The 18,495-nt window shown below is 40.3% G+C and overlaps 1 protein-coding gene across 3 annotated transcripts in view; it reads left to right on the top strand.

Annotated features, from left to right (window-relative positions):
- WWP1 (WW domain containing E3 ubiquitin protein ligase 1) overlaps positions 1 to 18,495 on the top strand; it is a 67,910-nt gene that overhangs the window by 46,474 nt on the left and 2,941 nt on the right. For all 3 annotated transcript variants that reach the window (XM_050892758.1, XM_050892755.1, XM_050892756.1), the window contains exons 11-21: positions 6,015 to 6,069; positions 6,164 to 6,248; positions 6,347 to 6,475; positions 7,402 to 7,474; positions 7,565 to 7,636; positions 8,672 to 8,760; positions 11,471 to 11,630; positions 14,468 to 14,601; positions 14,697 to 14,837; positions 16,152 to 16,272; positions 17,493 to 17,597. In XM_050892758.1, coding sequence (XP_050748715.1) covers positions 6,015 to 6,069; positions 6,164 to 6,248; positions 6,347 to 6,475; positions 7,402 to 7,474; positions 7,565 to 7,636; positions 8,672 to 8,760; positions 11,471 to 11,630; positions 14,468 to 14,601; positions 14,697 to 14,837; positions 16,152 to 16,272; positions 17,493 to 17,597 — 1,164 coding nt within the window. The remainder of the gene's footprint in view (positions 1 to 6,014; positions 6,070 to 6,163; positions 6,249 to 6,346; positions 6,476 to 7,401; positions 7,475 to 7,564; positions 7,637 to 8,671; positions 8,761 to 11,470; positions 11,631 to 14,467; positions 14,602 to 14,696; positions 14,838 to 16,151; positions 16,273 to 17,492; positions 17,598 to 18,495) is intronic.

Below are 18,495 nucleotides of genomic sequence, written 5' to 3'. Positions count from 1 at the left end.
TAGTTTATTATTTGGGAAAAAGTGAATTAATACTTCTAATAAGTAAGAGAATGTTTCAGTTACCTTGAATGGTCAAAGCTGAACTATGTGAAGGAAGAAAAATAGATAGGTTACAGTTATTTCAGTTATAGAATCATAGGATGGTTTGAGTTGGAAGTGACCTTAAAGATCATCTAGTTCCAGCCCCCCTGCCATAGGCAGGGACACCTTGCACTAGATCAGGTTGCACAAAGCCCCATCCAGCCTGGCCTTGAACACTTCCAGGGATGGGGCATGCACAACCTCTCTGGGCAACCTGTTCCTGTGCCTAACCACCCTCACAGTGAAGAATTTCTTCCTAATATCTAATCTAAATCTGCCCTCTCTCAGTTTGAAGCCAATACCCCTTGTCCTGTCACTACACTCCCTGATAAAGAGTCCCTCCCCATCTTTCCTGTAGGCCCCCTTTAGGTACTGGAAGGCTGCTATAAGGTTTCCCTGGAGCCTTCTCTTCTCCAAGCTGAATAACCCAAACTCTCTCAGCCTTTCTTCATAGGACAGGTGCTCCAGCCCTCTGATCATCTTCATGGCCCTCCTCTGGACTCGCTCCAACAGGTCCATGTCCTTCTTATGTTGGGGGCTCCAGAGCTGAACACAGTACTCCAGGTGGGGTCTCACGAGAGCGGAGTAGAGGGGCAGAGTCACATCCCCTGACCTGCTGGTCATGCTTCTTTTGATGCAGCCCAGGATACAGTTGGCTTTCTGGGCTGCAGATGCACATTGCTGACTCATATTCAGTTTTTCATCCACTAATACCCCCAAGTCCTTCTCCACAGGGCTGCTCTCAATCCACTCATTGCCCAGCCTGTATTTGTGCTTGGGATTTCCCCAACGCATGTGCAGGACCTTGCACTTGGCCTTGTTGAACTTCATGAGGTTCACACGGGCCCACCTCTCAGGCCTGTCAAGGGCATCCCTTCCCTCCAGCGTGTTGACTGCACCACACAGCTTGGTGTCATCTGCAAACTTTTGCTGAGAGTGCACTCAATCCCTCTGTCCATGTCGCTGACAAAGATGTTAAACAGCGCTGGTCCCAATACCGACCCCTGAGGAACGCCACTCATCACTGCTCTCCACTTGGACATCGAGCCATTGACCACAACTCTTTGAGTGCGACCATCCAGCCAATTCCTTATCCACCGAGCAGTCCATCCGTCAAATCCATGTCTCTCCCATTTAGAGACAAGGATGTCGTGCGGGACAGTGTCAAATGCTTTGCACAAGTCCAGGCAGATGACGTCCTTTGCTCTTCCCTTATCCACCAATGCTGTAACCCCATTGTAGAAGGCCACCACATTCGTCAGGCATGATTTGCCCTTAGTGAAGCCATGTTGGCTGTCGCCAATCACCTCCTTATTTTCCATGTGCCTTAGCATAGTTTCTAGGAGGATCCGCTCCATGATCTTGCCGGGCACAGAGGTGAGACTGACTGGCCTGTAGTTCCTCGGGTCTTCCTTTTTTCCCTTTTTAAAAATGGGGGTTATGTTTCCCCTTTTCCAGTCAGTGGGAACTTCACCAGGCTGCCACGACTTCTCAAATATGATGGATAGTGGCTTAGCCACTTCATCCGCCAGTTCCCTCAGGACCCGCGGATGCATCTCATCAGGTCCCATGGACTTGTGCACCTTCAGGTTCCTTAGGTGGTCTTGAACCTGATCTTCTCCTACAGTGGGCGGTTCTTCCTTCTCCCAGTCCCTGCCTTTGCCTTCTGTGACTTGGGCGGTGTGGCTGGAGCACTTGCCGTTGAAGACTGAGGCAAAAAAGCCATTGAGTACCTCAGCCTTCTCCATATCCTGGGTAACCAGGTCTCCCGTTTCCTTTCGGAGAGGGCCCACATTTTCCCTAGTCTTCCTTTTATCACCAGCGTACCTATAGAAGTTTTTTTTGTTGCCTTTGATGTCCCTGGCCAGATTTAATTCTATCAGGGCTTTAGCTTTCCTAACCTGATCCCTGGCTGCTCGGACAATTTCTCTGTATTCCTCCTAGGCTACCTGTCCTTGCTTCCATCCTCTGTAGGCTTCCTTTTTGTGTTTGAGCTTGTGCAGGAGCTCCTTGTTCATCCATGCAGGCCTCCTGGTGTTTTTGCCTGACTTCCTCTTTGTTGGGATGCATCGCTCCTGAGCTTGGAGGAGGTGATCCTGGAATATTAACCAGCTTTCTTGGGCCCCTCTTCCCTCCAGGGCTTTATCCCATGGTACTCTACCAAGCAGATCCCTGAAGAGGCCAAAGTCTGCTCTCCTGAAGCCGAGGGCAGCGAGCTTGCTGTGCGCCCTCCTTGCTGCCCTAAGGATCTTGAACTCCGCCATTTCATGATCACTGCAGCCAAGGCTGCCCTTGAGCTTCACATTCCCCACCAGCCCCTCCTTGTTGGTGAGAACAAGGTCCAGCATAGCACCTCTCCTCATTGGCTCCTCTATCGCTTGGAGAAGGAAGTTGTCATCAACGCATTCCAGGAACCTCCTGGATTGCTTATGGCCTGCTGTGTTGTCCCTCCAACAGATACCGGGGTGGCTGAAGTCCCCCATGACGACCAGGGCTTGTGAACGAGAGACTGCTCCTGTCTGTCTATAGAGGGCCTCTTCTGCTCAGTCTTCCTGGTTGGGTGGCCTGTAGCAGACCCCCCACTATAATGTCACCTGTCCTTGCCCTCCCTTTAATCCTGACCCATAACCTCTCGGTCGGCTCCTCATCCATCCCCAGGTGGAGCTCCATGCACTCCAACTTGTCATTGACATAGAGGGCGACACCCCCTCCTTGTCTCCCCTGCCTGTCTTTCCTAAAGAGGCTGTATCCTTCCATTCCAACACTCCAGTCATAGGAGCCATCCCACCATGTCTCCATGATGCCAGTAAGATCATAGCCCTGCAGGCCTGCGCACGCCTCTAACTCCTCTTGTTTATTCGCCATGCTATGTGCATTTGCATAGAGGCATTGAAGTTGGGCCCCCAATGAAGCTGACTTACTGGCTGGAGTGGCTGGAAATCCTTTGTGCTGCTCTTCAGGTGCTCTCCCGCTGACCTGTGATCCTTCTCCAGACTCTGGGTATCTTTTTCTGGCACTGGCATCAAACTGGTAGGAGTGGGATGGATTGAGGTTCCCCTCCCCGAGCAAATTTAGTTTAAAGCCTTCTTCACCCACTTAGCAAGCCTACTACCGAAGATGCTCTTCCCCTTCTCTGACAGATGGACCCCATCAGCCCCCAGTAGACCAGGTTTCTCAAAGCGAGTCCCATGGTCTAAGTAGCTGAACCCCTGCCTGTGGCACCAGTCCCGTAACCATTTGTTGATTTGCCAGACTCGACTGGCCCTTTCAGACCCCTTCCCTTTGACCGGGAGGATTGATGAAAAAACTACCTGCACTCCAGAGTCCCTTACCACTGCTCCTAGGGCTCTGTAGTCCTTCTTGATACTCCTCAGACTGCTCCCAGCTGTATCACTGGTGCCCATGTGAAACAACAACAGGGGATGATAGTCAGTGGACTGTACGAGGCTTGGTAGTCTCTCAGTGACATCCCTTATACGAGCCCCCGGTAAGCAGCACACCTCTCTGGAGAGTGTGTCGGGTCAGCAGATGGGCCCCTCCGTACCTCTCAGAAGAGAGTCGCCTACTACTATCACCCGTCACCTTTTCTTAGTGTGCTGGTTGTTATACCGGGGGCAGATCGGGCTGCCTTACTCAGCTCCAGTGCCTCTCCTGATGTGACGGGTCTTTCCTCTTCAGTCTTCAGAGTGGTTCTGCAAGGGCACCTCAGGCTTCGGGGGAAGTCTCTTCCTCCTGCTGCTCCTTGCCATTGCAAGCTTCCGTTCTTCTGCATTATTGGCCCCCCACCTTTCTGTGTGTGCCGGTGGGGGAGTTTTTGGCTCTTTGGCCGTGGGCTGTGCGTCCACTGCAGACTGTGCTTGGAACCAGCTATCTAACTCCTCCTCAGCCTCCCTGATGTTACGTAGCCTTCTCACCGCCTCCGGCGGCTCAGCCACCTGCTGCAGGAGGTCCTCCACCCGGGCACACCTTTTGCAGGCAGGTCTGCCGCCTTCCCCTGCCCCAGGAGAAAGGTCTAGGCACTTCCTGCAGTCTGAGGTCTGCGCTGCAGCCTCTCCCTTCAGCAGCTCCGTCTGGGTGGAGGCATCGGCCACCGCTGGGGCATGTGGTGCAGACCCCCCAGCCGGAGCTGCAGCCTTTGCTGTCAGATGAGCGCCCACCATTCTCCCTTGAGGGTCAGGTAGGATGAGTGTCCTTGGCCTGTGCAGATGGCCACAGAACGGTGCCTGGTTGCTGGGTTATGTGGACTTAAAGCCTCCCCATCTGGCCAGTGGCATGCCCCTCCTTTGAAGAGGAGCCCTCCCGCGCCAACGGCCGCGCCACGCCCTGGCTGCCGCACCATGCCTTGTTTGCCCGTCCTGGTGGCAGCGCTCCCGAGGGCTGCCCTTTGTGGGAGTTGGGGGGGCCGCCGTTACTCCTGGCCCTGCCCGCACCTCATCAGCCACTCTCCCGAGGGAGAACTGCTGGCTCCTGCCGGGTCTCTGCGCTCTCCTGGGGGTTCCCCGGCTCAGGAAACCCCCCCCTTGCACGTCACGATCCCCCGCTCCGCTGCAGAATGCCCCTGCACTGGAGCTGATCGCCTCGGCGAGTGACTTGTATTTTTACCGGGGTTAATATATTGTACTCCTTTTGGTATTGAATCTGGCTCATCCCATGCCACTGCCTAGTGTTTCAGTGTGTTCTGTTAAATATACGTTAGCCAGCAGCCACACACAAATCCTTGGACCCGTTAAGAAGATCGGAAATCTCTGAATCGTGCCACCATTCAGTTCTTTGGCAGACAGCATTTTCTGTTGTGCGCTGTTCTTATACTCACCACAGAGAAGTCTTTGGTTACGGGGTCATTGTGACTGTATAGTTTCCAAAAGCAGAAAAGGCTAACTGCATTTGCTGCTGAGATAATGATAATTGTCTGTTCACATCTAGTAGCTGGTGGCTGGAACAAAGAGGCAGCTTGATTTTGAGTGTAACTATTGTTTTCTTCTGATCCTTGCTCTGTTTGTGTTTCACAGGAAAAATACCGTAGCTTTTTTTGCCTGAATTTGCTGTTGTAAACTCTTAAGTGGATTTGAGATTTTTGGATTGCAAATGCTATATAAAGTAGTATTAGTAGCAAGGTGACCCTTGAGATAGTCTTTGGAAAATGTAGATTGGTTCCCATATATGAAAATTCCATTCTGCACAAAAAAAAAAAAAAATAAAATTTTTTTTTAGCGTCCAAAAAATTTTAGGGGATGGATGCTTTTAGTTATGGATCAGAGCATGGATCCTGCAGTCTGGGGGATTTCTGCCTTTAACATTTTATTTTTCCCATGCTTTGTATTCTTGGGAGCTACTGGGGGACTTCTGCAAGGTTACAGTATATTACGAGTCTAGCATGGTTTTACATAATTAATCTGGTTTTGTTACCTTTTTTTTTAACTTTTAACCTTACTGTATGTTGGTATAATTTTAACCATCGGCATATTTTAATGAATGCAGCTGCATTTGCAAAGAATGACAAAGTCTGAAAATAGCCAAACATCCAGGGAAGACATCATGTATTGAGGAAGCAAAAAAGCCTGTGTTGGCAGTAATCACTGTGTTTGGAAATGTTTATTATGGTAAAGCATGTTCTTAAGCAAGAACATTGTGCTTATCTGGTTATATGTGCTTCCGCAAAACTTCTACGAATAGTACATCTTTAAGACCACTGAGACTCTCTCAGGTTTGCTGTAGGAAGGGAAAGGGAGGGTACACTGGGTTGGAAACAGTGGAGGCAAGTGCGCAAATCATATCTTATTATATAATCTATGTTTCTTCACAAAAACAGACTAAAAATGGCATGATGTTTTTTCAGAATTAGTCTTCAGAACTAGTGGTAATCTTAAAACGCATTAAGGAAAAACATATGAATAAAATTTGGCCTAACTGAATGTGCTCTTGTTTTTAAATAGGCTTCGATGTTGTCAGCAGAAAATGATCCACTTGGGCCTTTACCACCAGGTTGGGGTAAGTTAATTAGCTGTTGATTTCAGGAAGTGACAGTTACAGAAATTTGGAATGCAATAGTTGTATAGTGGGTTTTTTTCTTTTTTTCCCCTAGAAAGGCGAGTGGATTCAAATGATAGGGTGTATTTTGTAAATCATAACACAAAGACAACACAGTGGGAAGACCCTCGAACTCAAGGGTAGGTGTGTATATTGACTGTGCAGATAAAAAGATCTTGCTTAATTCTTATATGTCATGATATGGGGGGAAAAGTACTGTCTGCAATTTCTTCTGCAGTTTACAAAATGAGGACCCTCTTCCAGAGGGCTGGGAAATCAGATATACCAGAGAAGGCGTCAGGTATTTTGTTGACCATAATACAAGAACCACCACCTTCAATGATCCTCGTACTGGGAAATCTTCTGTGTAAGTGAGAAATTAAATATATTTTTTAATGTTTTAACTTGCTATAGTTTAATAATGAAGTCTCCTCATACTAGAAAACAATCTATACTTTTAGCTGGAATTGAGCACTAAATTATGAACAAATTATTGTCCTGTAAATTTAATCTATTTTTAAGCTTTAATTGTCAGTTTATCTGTGACACACTTTGCTGCACTGCTCTAAGGTTCAATAGTTTTTATACACTTTTCAAATACCAAGATTGTAATTGTTTTATAAATAGAGAGGAAAAGTGAGGTAAACTTGAATATTGAACTAATGTAACTAATAGTTAATAGTATTGCTTATAGTTACATACCCTCTAGCAACATTAATGTCTAAACAAAGTAGTTCTAAATACTTTTCAAAAATTTTACATGCCAATCTTTTTAAAAATAGTTTAGTCAGAAGTATTGACCCAACCTATGCTGGCTGTCTTAATGTCTTTTATGTAGCGTAGGGTTTACTTCTGATGACGTGTTGATGACCTTTCATTCAAAGAGTCTATAGAGTATTGTACTAGAAATTCCTTCATCGTTCCACAAGCAGCTGAATTTATGAAGCCTGATTTAGCAATCTTTCTGTCAGTGAAGACGATAAATTAGATGTCTCTCCTTTAGCTGGCTTGTAATTTTTACAAGCTTGATAGGGTTTTGAAATCCTCTAGATCTCTACCTTTCTCTCAAATTTGGTAAATTGACTAGCATCTTAAACAAAAAAAAAAGGGGGGGGGGAGGGGCAGGGAGGAAGGGAAGGCTGGCTGACCAAACCATCAACTGTATTTTGTTTCTGATCATATCTTACAATAACAATTTTTGTGTATTTTTGAAATCTATGTGCTGTTGTTTAGCATTGAAAGTACTGTTTGATGTCTGTGTGGTTAATGTATCTCAAATATATTTCCTTGCAGAAATAAAGGGCCACAGATTGCTTATGAGCGTAGCTTTAGGTGGAAACTTGCTCATTTCCGTTACTTGTGTCAGGTACTGATTAAGTAATTATTTACTTTTTGAAACTATTTGAATTTACATTTATATGTGCTGCCTTTTAACATTATTGCCTTATGATTACAGTCCAATGCACTGCCAAGTCATGTGAAAATCAATGTATCCAGACAGACTTTGTTTGAGGATTCCTTCCAGCAAGTAAGCCTGCAAAGATTGTTGTGTTTGTTTATCAAGACAAAGCATAAGAACAAAAATGGCCATAGCCAGTTCAGACTAATGGTCCTTCAGGCACAGTAATCTTCTTCTGGTATTAGCCAAAGGGGGATTTTTAGGGAAGGCAATAAGAACAGAAGTAGTGTATATAATACTTTTACCAAATGATCTTTCAGCTCCCAACTGTTTACAATTGAAATGGTTCTTGAGCTTGATGTGGTTTCTGGGTATTTTAATAATCCTCAAGGGACTTCTCTTCTGTGAGCTTGTCTGTGCTCCTCTTGTGAACTTTTTGCATCTACAGCATCCTGTGGTGAAGAGTTCCCTAGCTTAACCACATTGCATACCATCTTAACTTAACCACATCGGATTTGCTTTTCTGATTCTTGTGTGTGGTCATATACATTACAAAATGTTGTTTTCTCCAATTAAAACTGGTGTCCTGCTTTATCCTTCAAACGTTAAATCTGTGTAATTGAAGCTTACAGTTCTTGAGTCTGCAGCCAATGTGCATTCCTTCCTTCTTTCTCTGTAACAATGAAAATTCTTGCCGCTGTCACCACATCAAAACCTCTTGGGAGGGATTCTCTATAAGTGAAAAGTGTATTATTAATAAAAGTATATTACACTTATTTTGGATTAAATTACTTTTTTGAGTGATTTCCCTAAAACCAAGAATCTGTAATATATCAGATGCAATGCCTTTTCGCCTATTTTCCTTTAATGATAATGAATGCCTTAGGAAGAGTATAAGAACAGGGCAACCACATAGTGATACTTTCCAGATATGCTCTCCCACTTGCTAGCAGTCTGCTGCTCAAGGATTTTACGTCCGAGTTGGTATTTTTGTGTGCATTTCATTGATTGCATGTTCCATGAGATGGTCTAATTGCTTGTCAAATCTGTGTAAACATTTGACATACATGGCATTTCTGTATCAATTAAATTAAATAAGGAGGAGCGATTGTATTGACAATGCAGACTTTGTAACTTACTAAAATTTTTGGGTTTTTTTGATAGATTATGGCACTAAAACCCTATGATTTGAGGAGAAGATTATATGTTATATTCAGAGGAGAAGAAGGATTGGATTATGGTGGCTTAGCAAGGTAAAAGAAAATTTGTTTAAAATAGTTTTTATTTTTTTAATAGCACTCTAACCTTGATTTCTAATGTCATTCTGTTGGCAAAGAAACTGCTTGCTTTTGCAGTCTGACCCTGGTTACCTTTTTAGCTCTGCTTAATGTATTAAGGAGGTGGAACTGGCAGCACTGGCTATTGTTATGGGTTATAACCTTGCATTAGTAAAACTGTGATCTCATTTGTTCAGTTCTTTGGCAAAGACTGATGTTTAAATTGGAATTTTTTAATGCCAGTTAATTGCTCTAGACTGAGTTATTTCAGAAACTTTCTATCAGAAAGTTCCACTTTTCTGGAAGTGGGGACTGTGGAAAAAAAGTGTTTTGCTTATTTGGAAAAAAACAAGCGAACACCAGATTGGGGCTGATATGAACAGAAAGGACATAAACAAGAGGAGAGTAGTGCAGGCATGAAGTAACACCAGACGAACAGACTATGTCGGCTGCGCAGGAATGCAAAACAGCTAGACTACAAGTTTTTCTAGAATCTGAAGTGGAACTCGGAGGGAAAATCTGGTAACAGGAAAACCATAGACAAAGTGTGTTTCATCTGTTGACCATATAGAAGACAACCACTGACTACTGCTGCCAGTTACTTGACTGAAATGTTACTATTAGGATGAAAATTTCAGTAATACTGCAGATCCAGGGAATTAGAAGTAGTCATAGGTGATAGAATTTTTCTTGTTTGGTTTGTTTTTTTTTAATGTAAAGGTGTTCTGTTTTGGTTTTGTTCTGTTTTTATGTAGCTTACTGTGTTAAGGTGTAGTATTCGTAGGTAAGGAACCTTGCCTCTGAAGGTTGAGCTTCTTTGGATATATGGGTGGTTATGCTTCTGAATTACAATATCTGATAGGCTTTTGGGGGGTGACTGCAGGGAGGAATCCAATTTTTGCTTTGCATGGGTTTTGTTTAGTTGGTGTCCCTATCGTGATGGCCCTAGGCATAGGATGGGAATCAGGAGAGTTCAAGTAATCTGTTCCAGAGAAACAGAGTATTCCAAAGAAGTGATCTTAGAAGAATTTAAGTGAAGAGTGTTAGTCACAGAAAGTAGCAGAATAAATAAATAAATAACAAATAAGTAAGTAGTGTAATTTCATAGTTTTAGGAATAAGTCTTGCCCAAGATTTTGTATGTGAAATTGAGAAGCAGCAAGGATCTCATTGTACCTTGAGCTGAGAATTCTTAAGAGACACTGAGTAAATGTTCATGTACTGACTTGCTAATGTAATACTGCATTAATACAAATATAGAAAGCTGATGCACCTGATTTATCACCTGTCTCTCAGCAGGCTAAACTCAGTGTTCCCTCCAGATTTTTACCTTGTGTTTAGCAGGACCAGTCTGACACTGTGTCCTGTGGCTAGTTCTAGCTGTTGACGTGAAAAATTCATTGCTTCTGCAAATTTCTTGTTGATGACTGATTTCTTTGATTCCTCCCTTGTTATCTAGCTTTGATCTAATTTAAATGCCTATTAAATTTGATCGTTCTATGCAGAGTTAATATAATTGTCTCAGTATAAAACTTGCATAGAATGCTGTACAACAGTCTCGTGCTTATTAAAAGATACACAGAACCCCATTAGGGTTATCGTATCCTGGCAGCCTTTCTCTGTTTACTCTTTCTACTTGGCCTTTGGGTTGGAAGCATATTGTAGCGAATGATGATCCATGACTTGAGTTTCATAGAACTGTTAGGAGAAACGTGCCAGCAAACCTCTCATTTCTATTCCCTGATCTCAGGTAAATATAGGGATAGAAAAGATGCCTCTTAAATGTGACAGCTGAAAGGCAGTGAGGATGGAATTCAGTTCCTGCAGTTATTGTAGGATAGACTTTTAGCTTTTTTTGTGGCTTTTCCCTGAGCCTGGTTGTTCAGTTCCAAGCATTTAGGGCCTGATACAAGAACTCCTAAGTATATATGACTGCCTCTGAGGTCTCTGATTATATGCAAATACTACAAAGCAACAAATATTCTAAAAATCAGCTATCCTAACACTGAAATACCGGATTCTATTATTATTTCAGGTCAGCTGAGTTGGAAACTATGAAAGTGGTGAATAACATGTATTAGTTAAGCCTCAACAAAAATATATTTTCACATTGTCATGTCCTGTGGGTTTAACTGATGCATGGTTATTTGTTAAACCACAGTAACTCAGTGTGTGTTCCGCTGTCAGATTGGGAAAGCAAATAAGGTGTGCTGTGGTTTGGGTTTTTTTGTTTTGTTTTGTTTTACCTAGGTTGTTTATAATAAGCACTGCCCATGGAATAATCTGTAATTTTTTTGAATAAAGATTTGAGTTGTATGCAGTAAAGCAGGCATGAGGAGGATAAACACTGTGTACTGGTTGAGGCAAGGACTCTGTAGGCAAAAACGTTACTAATATGCAGCTAAAACCTGTGCTATGAGGGTGTGTTCAAGGTGACAATCTTAACAATCACTTCTAAACTTTGGAAACCATGACTTTCTAACATTATTGTTTTTAATAATGAATTTTTTTTATATTTAAGAAGTATATAATGCCATATATTATCCTATGATTCTAATACAACACTGTTTATATTATTTTTCTAAGTTTGCATATATTTTGACCATTTTGCTAGTTACCTAAGGGGAATGGTGATAAACATCTGTATTTGATGGTTTTTATGTGTATACATGTTTTTTTTTCCTTAGAGAATGGTTTTTCTTGCTTTCCCATGAAGTACTGAACCCTATGTACTGCCTATTTGAATATGCTGGCAAGAGCAACTATTGCCTGCAGATAAATCCAGCATCAACAATCAATCCTGACCATCTTTCATATTTCTGTTTCATTGGGCGCTTTATTGCCATGGTAGGTTAGATTTTTAAGGTTTTATTATTTGCTGTAGCTATACATTTATTCCTGAACAGTATTTGTTTTTACAGTTATTAAAAGTTATATTAATCTCTTAGAAATGGAAGATTAAGGCATGTAAGGTTATTGAGCCAAAATATTCCCTGAGAGTTAAGTCTCTTACACAGTCGAGTTTCCTGGGATAGTGATGAAAGTTAATATGACATTCAATATAATATTTTATTTTTATCAATTGGATGTGTGTACTTCATGCAAACTGCTGTTTGAGTGTCTGAATACTGATGCTCTGAAAAATGTGACTAGTATTTTCCAAAAAAGGCTCCTCAGTTAGACTTGGTAGACCTTACTGAATTTGAAAAAATGAGTTAGAAATGTTTTGCGGAGTACACTGAGCCTTTAATTTAAACATACGTGCTTGGATACAAAGGTCAGATACTGAGGAGAGCAGAAGCTGGCAGGGAGCTGATTCTCTGCCATCAGGTTTCTCTTAAACTACAAGCTGACGAGGCATGTTGTATCATTTCTTCTTCTGGTATCGCTGAGTCAGTTTTCTATAGTGGACTCCTGCTCTGTCACATTTCTTTTCTTCCATGTAGTGATACAGTCATCTTTCCACATAATCATCATGATGTCTACAGGTAGCCCTCAGCAACATCCCTGAACATGGTGAATAGTGAAACCAAAAAGAGTAGATAAAAGTGCATTTTCAGATTGAAGAGACTGTCATCTCCTGTTGTTCAAGGTTTTTGTATGAAATTAGAATAAATACAAGCAAAGTGTAAGATCAATGGAAAAATACTTTCAGACTTAAAATAAGTTAGATTTGGGGTTTTTCTTGGTTTTGCTTTTCTTATAGATATTTCTTGCGAAACAAATTTGTTCAGTTTTGATAACATCTCTGATTTCGAGGATTTTATGGCCAAGTTCCCCATTTCTGTGCTGTCATGAAAATTTATTTCTTTCGGTTAACACTTTCAATAGGCTGCCAACATTTTTCTTTCTTTTAGAACCCTCAGGAAGCTATAATGCCATTTAGCAGGAAGACATGATAAAGCCTATTAGGTGCTAGTGCCAAATTCTGTTTCTTTTAGTTGGTGATTTTTGATCGTGCGCATAAGATAAATCCATAATTGAAATGTTAACTTTAGGAAGACTCATTCATAAAAGTCCAGATCATAGAAGAGAACTGAATTAAAGTATTTAATGTAATTAAAAGACAGCCTTTCCTTTCCTGAAGTATTTTGGTACTTTTATTTTAAATTTTCTGAGGCGGGGCTGGGAGAGAGAGAGAGACCTGTGTAATGGTGCCTAATGTGGTCAGTTGCAAGGTTTGAGTATATTCATGGTTTATACTGGATGGTACTTCCTGCAGTACTTCCTGGGATACCCTCTAGTGGCTTAAAATAGCTCAGGTAATAATGTAGGTAGGAATCATTTTAAGGAGTCTAGATAGGCTTTTTAAGTGCAGTTGTAGTTTCTGTCCTTCTCACAGCTCTAAAATAGTTGTGACTTCTTTTTGTTTTAAGTACTGAAATAATCACAGGCGTTTTTGACTGAAACAGGGTTAAATATAAAGAATACACGTCTTACTCTGTAACAAAAAGCTGCTAAATGAGGTTGGCTGAGGCAACTTTTATATTTTGCTGTAAGATTATCATAGACATTAAATGAGATGATTTAAGAGCTTACTTTTGCAAAAAGCAGGAAATTGTATGGCTAGATGCTGCATTTGACATTTAATTTTTCCATTTCTATCAGCTTGCTCTCCCATGAGAAGTATAGACTAGTTTAAAAATAAATAAATAAATAAATAAATAAATAAATGCCTCTGAGAGAACCCTTTTAAGCTCTCCTAAAGCAGAAGAAACTGCGTGCTAGAGTAAGCCTTAGGCAGGAAGTTAGAAGGTGGGGAAAAAAGATGGAGCCTTGCCTTTTTCTAGAGAAAATGGGCTGTTACATTGGCTATTCTGCTCATAGAATTTCAGCTGTAAGGAAAGAGAAGCAATGAATGCCATACGTGGCCTATGTTTAGGATGATGTTTTAAAGAGGTAGTTTAGTGAAGAAAGTGTACTTGATAAGGATGAGGGAAAAAAAACTTTTTCATAGTTATAGCTGTGCTCTGTTAGCTCGCAGACGCACTGAGTCAGTATAGAGGTTAACACTGTGTATGTGTGTGTGTGTAATGCTGTGCTTCAGTACTAGAAATTAGCTTACTCCCTTTGTGCACGCGTGGTGAGACAAGTGTGACCATGTTCTGGTTGTTTTTTCAATTTCATTTTTGCAGTAGAAGGGAGAATCTCATTTCTCAGTTCTGTTACCTATTAAAAATATGATTCCCAAAGCTCTTTCTGAAGCTGTCTGTGATTGCATTTTTAAACTGTTTTTTACAAGCTGCAGTAGCATTGTGTAAAGGATGATTTTGCAGGATGGATGTATGTAGTAAAAAATGGCAGTAGTACTCAAGGAGGATCAAATGTTATGATCAAGTAGGATCAAATAACACTTGGCATATATACCTATCCACATAATAAAGAGGAAACTTAGTAATTTCCTCTTTTCATAGACTTCATCCTTTTATGAGAAGTTTTTTTTATAATCAAAGAATTTCTAAATTGTAATGATAACATATGCTTGGATAAATTTTGTCAATTAATCTTTTTTTTTTTCTTCCCATTTAATGTAATGTTTTGTTCTTTTAAAATACCAAGCTGCTACTGCTACTTGGTGCTTTTTATTATTTGAAGGAGAAAAGAAAAAAAGAATTCAAGTCCAGAAATACGTCAATAATTCAGTACTTCAATAAAAGCTAAACAGACTTTTTTCTGTTCAACAGGCATTGTTTCATGGGAAATTTATTGACACTGGTTTTTCTCTGCCTTTCTACAAACGAATGCTGAGCAAAAAACTTACTATTAAGGACCTAGAATCTATTGATACTGAATTTTACAACTCCCTAATTTGGATAAGGTTTGTAGATTATTTTTTTTGTGTGTGTGTGAAGTTTTATGGATTTTTTTGTTTATGTAGAATTCATTGCGCCTTTTTTTTTTCTTTTCATTCAGGGATAATAACATCGAAGAGTGTAACTTGGAAATGTACTTTTGTGTGGATATGGAGCTCTTAGGAAAAGTAACCTCACATGAGCTGAAATCAGGAGGTTCAAATATCTTGGTAACTGAGGAGAACAAAGAAGAATATATTGGGTAGGAAGGTGTAGATGTTGAAAAAAGTGTTCCATATTTCTTCTGTTGCTCTAGTCTTTTTTGACACAGTATATAATTTGTTTTTTCTTTTTTTTTTTCCCTATTACTACTTAATTCTTGGGACTATTATTGAAATGGTATCTTGGTACATTTTGGTATCTTGGTACATTTTGATCTCTCCTATTCCACCCCATACACCCCCGGGGGGGGTGGGGGTGGGGGGTGGAGAAGACCTGATAGAGAGAAGATGACCTGTCTTGTTATTACATGTACAATGAGAGAACAGGTGAAACTGAAAATGAGCAAACGTATTTTCAGTAACTTCAGGTAAGAAATCCAGGTGGAGGGAAGACATGTATTTGACAGAGGATTTCAAAATTGTTCAGAACTTTGTTGTCACTGTGGAAACTGAAATTCAGAATGATGTATAATGTGGTGTGACTTAAACTATTTTTTCTGTTTGTTCTGTTGTGCTGCTCTTTCCTGCTTCTCTCCTAGTCTTATCACTGCCTTTCTTTTTCTGAACCTGTGTTTCTGATCCATCTATTCAGTGATCTCAAAAGCAGATGTACACAGATCCTTTTCTGTGATACAGTGTATGTCCAGTGCTGCACATAGTTTCCACTTAAATTAGCAGTCTCAGTGAAATAGTTTCTATAGTATGTATATATATTTATTGTCTTTTTTTCTTTTTATTCAGAAGTGGCTTGACCATTTTAGTTGAAACTTAAAAAACATTACCTCTTCTTCCAAATCTTAGCATAAATCAGAAGCTCAGAACAGACAATGACTACTCTTTGTTGAAGCTGGAAATAGTCTTATGCTGGAAGTATTGGGCAACCATAGTTATAGGTATTATAAGAAACAGTATTTCTTATTATTCTCTGCCTACATGGTGTTTTTTGCTCAAGAACAGAATATTTTAAAATCAGTGGAAATTTTTCTTTTCTACCATTGAAACACCAGGATTATGCACTTTTTAAGCTAAAGCAAATTTTGCCATAACAAAATCATAATGCCCAAGTAGCATTATTTTCATGAAAAGGCTGCTGAATTTTGATTAGTGAAAGGTTAATAATAACAAATTTTTAACTGGAATGGTAGTCTAAGTACTTTACTGTTGTCTGAGTTGGGAGATTTGTGATAATATTAGTATGGTAGTTTCCTTATAGTCTATGGAATCATACAGTGTAAAAAAGTAAGACTGGAGGGAGCATTACCTCATGGGAACACACACGCAATCATACATGTTTGAGCTTCTTCATGTTGAGTGCTAATTGATGTTTAATTTATGTTTGTTTTTTTCCATCCCAGGCTAATGGCTGAGTGGCGATTTTCTCGGGGAGTTAGAGAACAAACCAAAGCTTTTCTTGATGGTTTTAATGAAGTTGTTCCTCTACAGTGGCTACACTATTTTGATGAAAAGGAGCTGGAGGTGAGGTTTTCTGTTGAACATTTTTACCTTTTGCAAAGGTAACACATATGGAATGATTAAATGGATAGGTCAGCTTGAATCTCTCATCTGTGGCATGCTGCATTTGATAGCTTCTGGAACATGGAGAATTTAATAGGAGCAGTGGGGGTAAATCATGGTGAAAAGCCAGGATCTATTGAATCAGTGTTTTGTGGTGTTCAGCAGTTGGGAATTTTAGATTCCATCCTCAGTATTAAAATGTGTTTTGCAAGTTTCTATGAAAGGATCAGAATATGAGGTCATAGATGGATCTATTAGTCATAGAAAACTTTTCCCTCTGTGGTAGATGGGTAGAATTACCTTGTAACAGATGGCATAGAAGTTGATTCTGGTGTATAGTGAACGCTTAGTTTTGCTTACGTAGTCTAGGATAGGTTCTAGGGTTATTACACTTAAGGACAGAAAATTGGAGGAACCAATAAGGTTTGAAACTGAATTTTGCAGATCCTTAATATGTAACCCAAGGGCTGATAACAGGAGTCGCTTGCATGCACCATGTTTTCTTAACAATCAACCTGACCTGTGTTTACTGTTGGGGTTGTGATTTGGAGCAGGGACAAAAGGCTCTGTAGTGCTATGCTTATTTATTTCTGTGAGACCTGCCAAAGTTCCCTGTATATAATGAGCAGTGTTCTGAAAGCTTTGTAAGTTAAATGGGAGTTTTTCCTGAGAAAGAACTTTGATCTATCTTATTTAGTGTTCAGTTTTCTAGGATGCTTTGCCTTTAGCACTTTCAGCTTTCATTGCCTCTCGTAATGAATACTTTGCAGACTTATACTTTGCAGTGTGTTTTATCTTTACTAGTAGTAGCAGCAATGTAATCATCATCATCTTGGAATACAAGGCAAGGTTTTAATGGGAAAGATAATATCCTCTTTAATATAAAATTTCCTTTTATGGGAAAGGTAATATCTTTTATTATTGAATTATTAGTCGGAAGAAACTTAAGTTTCTGCTATGCAGGCTTTCAGACCATTTACATACATAAACAATTTTGGAGGAGTTCTGTAAACTTAGGATAAAGGAAAATCTAACTGTGGAGTAAAATGAAAAAATTACCAGTCCTTTTCTGGGAGCAAGAACTTCCATTTTTGTTAGCGTGTCTCATACAAGATACAAAATTACCTCTTAATTTATGTGTGTAGACATGTATATTGTCAAGTAATCATTCCCTTTTCTAGGTTATGCTCTGTGGTATGCAAGAAGTTGATTTAGCAGACTGGCAGAGGAACACTGTTTATCGTCATTATACAAGGAATAGCAAGCAGATCATATGGTTCTGGCAGGTATGTTGATCAGTAAAATTTCCGACTTATTTAGATTTTGTTTTGTAACACAAATGACATGGAGCAGAGGGATGCCATCTGAATGAAGGTTTTCACTGCTTCCTTTTTCTTTTCAGAGAAGGAAAGGAGGATTACTGGTTCTTAGGGAGCATGCTTTAGGGTGGGAAATGGCAGGTAGATACCTGCATTACATTTGGTTGTCTGGGTCATGAATACTTTTTCTATATCTTGTCCTTCTTATTGGTTATACAATGATAGAGTTTTTTGTATTCTTAGCAGTGATCTACCTTCTAAATGTTCTTATATGTAGTACACCTGTACATCTGAAATGCCATGTATTATTTATGATTATTGTCATATTAACTGTGCCAGTCTAGCGCTGACTGATTATAACTCACATTTTAGTGAAGTTGGCTAAGAATTATTTTCAGAAAAAAACCTCAAAAAATGCTATACAGGCTCCCAGTTTCTATGAATTTCCTTAAAGAGAAGTCACAGCTAGGCAGTTCCTGTCTTGTGATAAATGCTTTTGACGAAGTTCCTATAAGAAAATGATGCAAATCAGTTATTTCCTAGCTTATTTATATTGTCAGAATAATGTAAGATCTGATGATACGATCTCTTTTTAAGAAGCTTGGTACTGAAAGAATCTTAACCAGAAGTTCAGGTAACTTGGATATGGTTTCAACATTTACAGAACAAAAATAGTCATTTTGTTATCCAGGTTTTTCTGAGTCAAAATTCTAGTTGTATCAATGCCCCCTCTCTTACTGAGATGTTCTCCATCTCCCCTCTCTTTTCTTCCTCTGCCCTTTCCCAGTGAATTTCCTTACGAAGTGATGCAGCTGTTCTGGATGGTGTTTGCTCTCACTGAGGCTGCCACATGCAGGGAATACTT

Source organism: Gymnogyps californianus, chromosome 2 (genome assembly GCF_018139145.2).
Source record: "Gymnogyps californianus isolate 813 chromosome 2, ASM1813914v2, whole genome shotgun sequence".
Lineage (NCBI taxonomy): Eukaryota > Metazoa > Chordata > Aves > Accipitriformes > Cathartidae > Gymnogyps > Gymnogyps californianus.
This window is presented reverse-complemented; position numbering and strand designations above follow the sequence as displayed.